Source organism: Scardinius erythrophthalmus (genome assembly GCF_964197995.2).
Source record: "Scardinius erythrophthalmus genome assembly, chromosome: 21".
In the NCBI taxonomy this organism is placed as follows: domain Eukaryota; kingdom Metazoa; phylum Chordata; class Actinopteri; order Cypriniformes; family Leuciscidae; genus Scardinius; species Scardinius erythrophthalmus.
The window spans coordinates 28,919,987-28,931,373 of record NC_138241.1 but is presented as its reverse complement, the minus strand read 5'-3'; the positions used below and the strand labels follow the sequence as shown (position 1 = coordinate 28,931,373).

General features: G+C 35.2%; 1 protein-coding gene across 1 annotated transcript; it reads left to right on the top strand.

The window, feature by feature from the left end:
• The first annotated feature begins 415 nt into the window (after nt 1–415).
• LOC308681912 (uncharacterized protein) lies at nt 416–10,164 on the top strand. The gene is made up of 18 exons (XM_081351235.1): nt 416–647; nt 1,002–1,045; nt 1,168–1,246; nt 3,439–3,623; nt 3,704–3,787; nt 3,881–3,949; nt 4,121–4,309; nt 4,399–4,554; nt 5,910–5,991; nt 6,063–6,153; nt 6,282–6,423; nt 6,528–6,632; nt 6,783–6,873; nt 8,137–8,287; nt 8,374–8,448; nt 8,537–8,639; nt 8,833–8,939; nt 9,361–10,164. Exons 1-18 carry the CDS (start codon nt 620–622, stop codon nt 9,482–9,484), a joined length of 1,905 nt encoding a protein of 634 aa, XP_081207361.1. The 5' UTR covers nt 416–619; the 3' UTR covers nt 9,485–10,164.
• Nucleotides 10,165–11,387: the final 1,223 nt, after the last annotated feature.

Genomic DNA, 11,387 nt, shown 5'->3' with positions numbered 1-11,387 from the left:
ACAGAAAATATCAACATTACGTGCAAAAAGGTGACATTACATGCAAAGCATCATTTAAAGACATATGCAACAGTAAATAAATAATACAAAACAAAAGCTTTAACAAAATAAATTAAAAATATTACATTCTTATTAGATTCTTGGAAGATGAAATAGTTTGGACATGCTGTTGAACCTCTTTTTCAAAAACAATAATAAAGGATTTTGACGAGTAAATTTACTGCGGTGAATGTGAAATTTTGCAAGAAGTAATAATAGGTTAATAAAATATTCATTAATTTTATCTTTTGGTATATTAAAGAAACCAAACAGTACATCCTTAAAAAGCAGAGAGAAACCCTGGAGCACACTGCAATTTATAACATTAGAGAATTCAATCCAGAATGTATAAAATTATTTCTCTCTTCCCAACCGCACCACGTGGTGCATCATGGTTGCGCGCGTACGTACGTCTAGAAAGTAGGTGCGCATGCGTGTAAACGGGCACTGTTTGTGTGGGCAAAGGTGGAGACGAATCTCAAGAAAACATTACGATTTGAAGGAATGTAACACCATATAGAAGTTACTTTAATATTTTATAATTTAGAATTACTTAACATATATAAATATATTCGCTAAAATGTCAAGAAAGAATACCATAGGACCGGGTAAGTATTGCTCGGCTCTTTTCATGACGTCTACTACTAAAACTTCGCCAGCTCATGCAAACACATGTAGCTCTAACACAATAGAGAGGATGTGTCGTTGAACAATTACAGGCCTGAAATTGTGCGGAGGCTCTGAAAGATTTGCCCAATTCCATTTTTATTTCTACTGTCTTGTTAATCTTTAGCATATTGTCGGTTTTTGTATATCTCAAACTTTAACAGCATACGAAAGACGAGAAGCCATGTTTTGATCACATACTGCGGATCAAGCCACACAATTCACTTTTAGTGTATCTGTGTTAATGTATGTCCTGTTCAAACTTTTAAAAGATGTTTTTCTAATGATTATTTCAGAATACTTCCGGATGCGTGATAATGAGCGCCTCATGAGGACTCACGTGAGTGATTACGTTTCTGTGTATTAATTGATCACATTATTCAGCATTATTTAAATTCCAATTAATCTGGGGTGGTGAGTTTGAGTCCGTAATTTATATTTTTCTGTGTTGCCCTTTTTTAGGAGGCTATGGTCGATTTGATCAACGGTAGACAGGCAAACCGCAGCTTCTTAGATGCTTTAAGTTTTGGTTGTGGATTTGGTAAGAAACGTCTTTATTTTACACAAACATGACCTAGGCTGATAGTCATACATGGTCGTTTATATAGTAGGGCTGGTCTTATATTCAAACTTGGCTGTTATTGCAATTGCAATACTTTAAAACTACTCCATATATTGTTTGTTCTAGTGCTCTTAAGTTTTAAATGCAAAAATGTGCTTTCAACTTGAGCTTTGTTCAGCAATACCGATTGAAATATTCAAAACTGACTGAATGCATGATGTCTTTTCTTTGGATACAAAAAACAAATGTCCCTATGGTATGAAAGTCACCATGAAATAATAATTGACCACTCTTATTTAATTACTCTTATTGACCACTCTTATTTATATTAACTTCCATTTCATGCCAACATTAAAGTTCTTGTAAATCAATTTTCTTTGTTTTAAGGTAAAAGATGAACTGGGTCTAGGGTTGGGTATCGGTTGGGTTTTATCCGATACCAGTACCTACTCGGTATTTTTCAAACGGTTCCGGTGCTTAAACGGTTCTTGAAACGGTACTTAACAAAACTAAACCGCACACACTTTATCAAAAAAATAATACCTGAGTGTGTGTGTGTGTGTGTGTGTGTGTGTGTGTGTGTGTGTGTGTGTGTGTGTGTGTGTGTGTGTGTGTGTGTGTGTGAGAGAGTGATTTTCTGATTTCTGATTAAATGAAAAATTGTGCCGTTTAAAAGGCTACTGATGTAGCCGAAAACACTTGAGTTAACATCAAAATTTTGTCTTCTAATATTATGACTTTTACAAAACAGAGAAATATCTGACACTGAGCAGAAATATTTAACACACACAGTATAGCCTCATATAAATATACTTGATATTGATATACTTCATACTTGATATGCAAGATTTGCAGTTGGCATTAAAATACTTGACTTATCCGAAGAGGAACACTGGCAGCTGAACTTGAACTTTAGTCAGGCGTGTCAGAGGTTTTGGGTTCTAATCCGCATTCGTAGTTTATTTTTTTATTTTTTACGATTATGCTCATCAGTGGTTGTATATCAAGCAGGGACACGTTGTGTCCATTATATTTTGTGATTTCACCAGAATGAATAGATAGGCGTCGTCTAGGGCTTAAAGGGATACTCCACTTTAAAATGAAAATTCTGTCATCATATACTCACCCTCATGTTGTTTCAAACCTGTATGAATTTCTTTCTTCTGCTGAACAGGAAGGAAGATATTTAGAAGAATGTCAGTAACCAGACAGTTTCTGGTCTCATTGACTTCCATAGGCTACTAGGAAAAAAAAATACTATGGAAGTAAATGAGACCAGAAACTGTCTGGTTACTGATATTATTCTAAATATCTTCCTTTCTGTTCAGCAGAAGAAAGAAATTCATAAAGAATTGAAACAACATGAGGGTGAGTATATGATGACAGAATTTTCATTTTAAAGTGGAGTATCCCTTTAAATCAAACTTCATTCACGCACATATGAAACCCTTGCATACACATATAGGCCTACTAAGTAGTCATACATGTATACTGCTGAATGCTCAAACTAATATGAAATGCTCAACATCACATCTAAAGTCGCTCACGCACAAACACGCAAACTCTACACACACACACGAGACGCGCGGAACTCTCCGCGCATACTCATCTGAGACGCGAGCACACACACACACACACACACACAAACTCTCCGCGCACATAATCATATAGACGGCGCCTCATAAATAGATCGATCTCCGCAACGAAGCGCGCGTCCGAGTGACAGTGCGGTGTGCGCGCGCCACAAGAGAAAACACTGTATCCGCGCCACTGATCGCAGCGGCAACGAGCACTTTGATCACTTGATTTAAAAAACGCATTTCAGCGCTAGATCGCCTCTTATTTAACAAACGAACTAAATTAATGCTCGCTCTGCTGGTTTACTGGAGATGTTTTATTATTGGATCATTCGTGCCGCGAGATGTTTTATAGGGGGCGGTAAAAAAACGTCAGGCACCGAAATCAGGCACCGAAAGTTTCGTTCTTATTCGGTCTGGTTACTACCGTTTACGTCGGAACCGGTTCCCTATTGGAACCGGGTCTCGGTACCCAACCCTAACTGGGTCACATTATAATCTTCATAACTATAGTGTTTTTCTACTCATTTCCACTTAATGAACTTTAGGTTTGTGTGGCATTTAAGCAATTTTATTTATTTATTTGTATTAAAGTTCCAGAACTGGACCAGTTTGCAGCTCAATTTACAGGATATGAAGATTCATCAGATGAGGATTATTATGATTATGACGACGATAACGATAAGTATGATGTCCGTACAAACAACAGATACTGTGGCTTTTCTCACAACTTCCTTGATAGAGGCCTGCCAAAACCATCCAAACACTTAACAGCTGAGGTTTGTGTCTAACACCTGTGATTCACTCGTTGTTTTATTTAACTTTTCATTTAACATATTATTATTTAACTTCTTTTTAGGAAGCAGAAAGAAATGCAAAAGAGCTAGTGGATGAAGAAGAAAAACTTAAGAAAAAGGCAGAGAAGAAGAAACAGAAAAAGATGGTGAGGGCATACATGAAGAAAAAAAAAGTATTTTTGTCTGATTATCATAAGCAGGAATATTTTGCTGAGTTAAATTTTTCTGAAATATAACAGAGACAGAAAGAGAGACGTCGGCTGGAAAAATTAGAGAAGGAAAATGCAGATAAAGAAAAAAATAAACCGGTAAGAGAAAACAAATGTTATTGTGTGTGACTGCTATGTTGTATGGTTTAAGTATTAATTAAAATTATGCTGTGGTTTATGGTCACTCGTCATGCCTCCATCGTTTTGAGTCTGTCTCACCGAAAGTCCACAGACTTAATTTTATCTTGGTGTTTCTTTCTTTGTTCTAAGGTACAAGTTGACCCTGGACCAGAAAAGACTAAACATACAGATAAAGATGAAAATGAAAATAAAATTAAAAACAAAAATTGTTCATCTGTGACTTCTGGTCCTCAACACACCTCAAAACCTATGGAGAGCAGTGATAGCAGTAATGACGATGAAGATGACGAAGAGGAAAAAACAACGATGGAACCGGAGGTGGGCAATATGATTTAATGTTTGTCATTTACAAAAGTGATATGATTGATGAAGAGCTCTTCAGTGACAGTGCTTTATGTGTGTCTTAGGAGCTTGACATGAATAGCTGCTTTGTGTCAAACGCAGCTGCTATCGCCAAGCGCAAACTAGAACAAAAACCCAAACCTGACAAGAAACCTGCTCAAGCAAACTCAAGAAAACAGCATGGGTCGGAGCAGAAAGCCACCACTACACCACAAAAACAGGTTGGAAAGGATGAAATAAGAGAATGTGTAGGAAAATTTAGTCTTTAAAAAAAAAAAAGATATATATATGATAGTAAGAAACTCCTGCATTTGTTTAATCCGCTCTGACATGCAAGTCATTTATGATGTAGGAAAAAAGAGCCACGGTAGTGTCCCCGATTGCTGCAACTTCCTTTTTTTACTAGATATTTTGCATCAATTTCCCAGTAAGTGCCTGTTTTGTTCTCTTGCTCACATGGGATGAAAACACTGCTTTATTCGCAGATGTTTTATGCGATGTTCCAATTTTGTGCTTGAGTTAAAATCACAACTTTGAATGAAAATATAGCTATTGGGCGTGTGTCTAAAATAGAAATCAGCTGGTTTACTGCCTAGTGATTCAGTGTTGTATCATGTTTAATGATCTCGATACAAATGAGCTTTGGAGACAAGCAGGTGAATATGTAATAGCTACAGTTCTTATGTCTTAGTGGAAATAAAAGTAGTCTTAAGTTGAAACTGAACAACTTTTAAATGAACTGAGATATGTAATCCCTTATGACCAGTATTTTTGATCAACTGCCAAATTGTTTTCACAGGATTGTGAGTTAATTTATTTTTTTGTATATTTTTTTTTTTATTGGTGGGAAGATGACAAAAAGACAGGAATAGGCGTGATGCAGTATACTTTGTAATAAAACTGACCTTTAACCATTACTGAAATAGGAGATTAGGAGGACAAGTTAATAGTTGTCATTATACAAAAAAGTGGGTAGTTTAAAGAATGTATTGAAATGGCAGTAGATCAAATCCTGACAGAGATGATGGTTAATAATTTCTCTAAATATAGATGTAATCAGATCAAAACAAATAAAAGAAAAAATGATTGATATACCTGTACAAGGCAATGAGAAGAATACATGTATATTCCAGAAGGGAAACCAGAGAGAGATGAAAATAACATTCATACAGCAAATCTGATGCATTTCTCAAAGAAGGCTATTTCAGTATCCCCGAGCAGCTTTGAAAGCAGAAGTGCCACTTTCTTCTCAAAAGTTACTGTTTAACAGTGTGTACATAAGCACTCGCAGAACAGGATGCAGTAGCACGGATTTTCACACGATGACTATGAAATTGTAGTTGAATATAAATAACAATTTGCAATACAGTAGATAGGTTATTTTAAACTGTAATATTCCACATTATTACTGTTTTTACTGTTTATCAAATAAATGCAGCCTTGGTGAGCATAAGAGGCTTATTTACCATATTCTTGCTAAAGTATCTTCATATAACCATGATCCTTTTAGCCAGCCTTTCTGAAGCTGCCAATTCTTGACAGTATTTCCATAACATTACATTTTTTATTCCTGTAGATTGATAACAACAAAGAGGAGGAAAAGTCAGAGGAGACTGTCAATGCAAATTATTTTATTACAAGAAGCGTGGAGCTGGCAGGTGTGTGAGGTTTTTCTTTAAAAATGGTTTAGTCATGAAATGCCCTCCTAATTCCCACATCTTTTCTATAGTTATAGGTAACCAGTATGCCGCCTCAGGAAACCTGCAGATGGCTGTGAAATATTTTACAGATGCTATAAAACACAACCCTAAAGAGTATAAGTAAGCATCCATGTCAACAGTTTCAACTAAAACATGAGTTATGAATAAAAAAAACTAGTTATAAATCAAGCAGAGCATGTCTTTGAAGAGGTTACATTTATAATGTGTTTGTGTGTCTGTCTTTGCAGGTTGTTTGGAAATCGTTCTTACTGCTATGAACAGATGCTGGAGTATGAGAAAGCTTTAAATGATGCTGATATTGCTCTTTCTATGAACCCCAAATGGATTAAAGGGCTTTACAGAAAAGGCAAAGCGCTGGTTGGTTTGAAGGTATTGATGCAACTTTTTGCCATTTTCATCCATCATTTAGAGTACAGCAAATTCCCCTCTGCTATTTTATTCTCACACAATCTTGTTGTTTCCCCCTCTGTTAGAGATATTATGAAGCCAGACTTACATATAATGAAGTGTTAATACTGGACAGTACAATTAAGGAAGCAGCTGAGGAGATGATGAGGGTGCAGATGATGCAGCTTATGGTGAGTGGATATGAGTAAATAAAGGACCACACTTTATTTTAGCGTTCATACTGCTTCAATGTTGTCAGCAGCTGAATATTGGTTTTAAGTTGCCCGTTTGTTATAAATCACCTGAATGTGCATATCAATATACGTTTGCTTCTTCAACAGGAAATGGGATTCACCAAAGAGCATAGTTCGAATGCCCTTATTCTTTATGGAACTGTAGAAAAAGCCTTAGAAGCTCTCTCTGGGGTATCAGGTATGATAATGCATCTACATATCAGTGAGAAATTATACTATAAAATACAGAAATTAACTTTTCTATTCAGGGGATATATTTACCCTATGGGTAAATAATATTGTGAAGTATTAAGTAATTTTCATATTAAAGGGGTGGTTCTTTATGATTTCACTTTTCTAACAATACTTAGTGTGTAATGTTGCTGTTTGAGCATAAAGGACATCTGCAAATTTACAACGCTCAAAGTTCAAAGCAAAGGGAGATATTTGCTTTTAAAGAAATTGCTTTTTAAGGACTATAACAAACGGCTGGTAGGGACTACACGACATTCCTCCCGGGTTAGTGACATCACTAACGCTAGAATTTATATAAACCCGCCCCCTGAACACGATTTATAGATTATCAAGACAGAATATGCTAATCAATGACTAGAAGATAACTACACATAAGCTACATAAATTCATCAACTAACCATACAGAAATGACACTAGGACACATTCAAGCTCTGCCCTCTGTGCCGGGAGCAGCAGCTCATTTGCATTTAAAGGAACAGACACAAAACAGTGCGTTTTTGCTCACCTTCAAAAAGTGACAACTTTAACATGCTATATAAAAATATCTGTGGGGTATTTTGAGCTAAAACTTCACATATACACTCTAGGGACATCAAAGACTTTTTTTTACATATTGTGAAAAGGGCATTATACCACCCTTTAATTAGTAAAATAAGTGATTTCCTGGAGCATTTGTCATTTTTATAATTCTCTTTTAATAAGTATATAATTGATTTTTGTATCCAGTATTTACATTTATTAAATTAATTCACTCAATTAGAATACTGTAGTCTGTTACTAATAAAATTTGTTCAACTAATGCTATCTTTACATTGCAAAGTTGAATCTGATATGTTTATTTACTCTTACAGACCGTTTAATTCTGCTTAGATGTGGCATAAATGCATTTACACAACAATTTCATAATGGTTTGAGATTATTATTATTATTTTTTTTTTTTACCCCTGTATCTTGAATTCGGGGGGCATTTAATGTTCATTTTGGTGTCTGGCTTAAACCCCTGTATTTCTGACCCTGATATATTTCCTTCACTCCTATATATATATATATATATATATATATATATATATATATATATATATATATATATATATATATATATATATATATATATATATATATAATTTTTATTTATTTATTTACTCTGAAAGACAATTTAAAAAAAATCATTAATTGAGATTGCATTGATAACTCTCATTCTTTTTAGGTTTAGCCCCCGTCCTAGTTCCCACAGAAAGTGAGTTTACGTCTGTAGAGCGTCACCCAAAACCTCCAGCTAACTTCCCTCTCAGACCTCTTCCTCAGAATCAGCCTCGACCCAGTATGCCAGTCGCTGCTCCAGTTCGTCATCATGCCCAGTAAGATGCGCACATACAGGCTTTCATGAGACAACCTTTCTCCTTAAAATCAGCTGAATCCTGATGTGTCTTTCATCCCTAAACAGAGAGCTATTCCCTATCTGGGTTGGAGATCTAGTGCCTTCTGTAACAGAGGCTAAGCTTTATGCCCTATTCAGCATGTAAGTGACCTCATTGGTTTTGAAAACTGTAAAACTAGTAAAATGCTAATTCAGTATTGATGTAATGGAGCTCATCTTTGTGAAACAGTGTTGGACAAGTCCATAGTGTCAGAGTGTTACAAATGAGACACTGTGCGTTTGTTAACTACACCAAGAAGGAGGACTGTGAGAAGGCCATACAAGACTTTCATGTAAGTATGTTTGCTCTGTTGCTTTGTTCAGTTGAATGTTAAACATGCTGATGATAATATAGCTGCTTATATGTTTAACCCTTGTCCAGTGATTTTGGAGGTCAAATGAAGGTCTTGCAGTGGGGACGGAATACATTTTGTCTTTTCAATGAGGGAAACATTACAGTTTATGTATGTTTCTTGTGTATTGCAGGGTTATGCCATTGATGGGACAACTCTAGTGGTGCGCTATCCTGATAGGATTCACACGCGTCTTGGAGTGTCCAGAGATGCATCTACAGGGTCCTCAGGGAAGATTGAGTGAGTAAACTTGCTGATTTTGAATTGTTGCACAAAACTTAAATATCACTGTGTTTAGAAGTTAGAAATGCCATATACAACCATGGCTTTCTTCCTGAGCCTTCAAGGACACTTTTACTGATCAGAAGGTTAAATGTGGTTAGGGTTAGGTGTACAGGAGGGACAGGGACAAGTAATGTCCCAATAAGGCAGTATCCATTTATGATTTTAATAAATATAATCATATACAATGAATGTTATTGCATGCTGTTTTGCAGTATAATACAATACAATAAATGTTATTGCATGCTGTTTTGCAGTATAATACAATACAAGATTCAAATAGATAGTATTTGAGCAATATTATAAATGGTATATATGCAATGTTTTTATGGTAATTTGAAACTTGTCTTTACTTTTTTTTTTTTTTTTTTTTTTTCAGTAAACAACCTGATGAATGTTATTTTTGGAGGACAACTGGCTGCTTAAAGAATGACCGCTGCACTTACAAGCATATTCCAGAAAACAAAGGCATAGAGCGACACAACGCCAAATCACACCCCTGATTCACAGCACACTGACAGAGGGATTTAAGCATCTCAAAATCATTGTAATTAGTTGGATACAGTAAAAAACTTCACATGCATAAAACAGCGTGGGGCTTTAGTGTTTGGTCATTCATCTGAATATTTCATAATTTTTGTTTCAAAATAGTTCAAGTCTTACTATCAGTCTATATACAAGTTAAAGAGAGTGAGTTTGGACAAAGGTATGATGGCTGCGATTTTAACTTTCCCCACAAAATAATACATTCCCTTTTAAGTCAGTTATTGGTTTTAATGGTTTTCAAGATAGTGGCATGAAGCTTTATATAATTTTTAAGGCTGTCAAAAGTTTTATGAATGGTCACTGCAAATTATTATTTTTTTTTTTTACTATTGGGAAAAGTATTTGACTTATGACCCAGTCTGAGGGTTTCAAACCAAAAGTATTGTTTCTCTCTGAGAGGTTTTATTTGGACTTCTAACCTGCAGTATTAACCTGCCTCTGTAAAAGTTTAAATGTGTCACGAGTTGAAATCAAATCTCTCAAAACCCTGTGCCAAGTCTGATATAGAAACGATTTGGCGTAAACAATATCTTTTCATATATCTTGATGAGGAAAAGTTTGCAATAGATTGTAATTATACCTGTAAAGCAATGGAAAATGGCTCTCTAATACAATAAAGGTGCCCTGAAAATAGGAAGATCTTGAATTTTCTTTTTATTGTTGATCTTTTATTTAATCCCTAATGTTTGTGTCCTAATATTCTGGCTCCTTTTCCATTCTAATGACTGCACATTTCAAACAAATGTTCTCTTGTTACTGATATACATAGACTTTCTGCTGCAACTGCAGTTCATTAAAATGAAAATTTATATTCGGGTTCATTAGACCTCCAAAACTCTTATAATAAAAAGGGAACATATTTACACTTTAGCTTTAATCTGATTGATATAATCTCCAAATAAGTCTAACATCAAAACAATAAAAGATTTAAATACTGGAGCCTTATTAGTGTTTGAGTCTGTGTAAACTGACTGGTATAAATAGATATTCAAGTGAAATTTCTCCATATCTCTTAACTTTTGAACTTTCTCTTGAGAAACTAGCATCCCCATCCAAGACTGAACCACAGTCAATCAACTCAGTATTGTATTAATTTACATTTCTCTCCCTTCCCCATCTCGTCTCTCTCATGCTGAGATCACCTGAAATTCAACCCAAAAAGCTATATGGTTCAATGTGAACAGTTATACTTGCACTATACATGTTTGGTGTCATTTGAAATGTGTCAGTGCGACTGGTACAAAGGTCTCATTCCCAAAGAGCTAAATAAAAAGGTAATAAAGTTTTTAAGAGTTTAGAGATATCTTGCTTACAGAGGAGGGTGTCTTCCAGGCAAATGGTATCCTGCCCTCAAAAGGTGTAAACTCTGCAAATTCCCATTGTTAGCAAATGTTTCCATTTGAAAGAAGTTTCTGCCCCAGGGAGTGACCTAAAGACACTCAGCATCATGTATTTTTATTATGTCAGGTAGCTTATACATCTTTTCCATTATTCCAGAGCATTTGATGTTTTGTGTTTATTATCTTTCAACTGATGTAATTGGCATAATATATTGACCTGACTAATAATAAATTGTTACATTTGATTTTATTCTGACTTAGTAGATTTCGTTATATCCATTGTTTCCGCAAATCTGCGTTCAGGGTAAAGTACATACGAGATCCCAGGTTAGATGGAGCATGAGGCACATCAGGTGGGATTCTAGATTCCTGACTAACTGCTTGACTTTAAGTTGTTATGAAAACAGCAAATCAGAATGATTTCTGAAGGATCGTTTGACATTGAAGACTGGAGTAATGACTGCTGAAAATTCAGCTTTTCACAGGAATAAAGGACTTATTAAAATATATTCTAGTAAAT

Bases quoted from the DNA above. Each gene is read 5' to 3' on its own strand.
- LOC308681912 (XM_081351235.1), top strand. From the start codon at position 620: ATGTCAAGAAAGAATACCATAGGACCGG. The intron at 1,247-3,438 runs GTAAGAAACGTC...TTTGTATTAAAG, and splicing joins AAGTTTTGGTTGTGGATTTG to TTCCAGAACTGGACCAGTTT. The intron at 4,555-5,909 runs GTTGGAAAGGAT...TTATTCCTGTAG, and splicing joins CCACTACACCACAAAAACAG to ATTGATAACAACAAAGAGGA.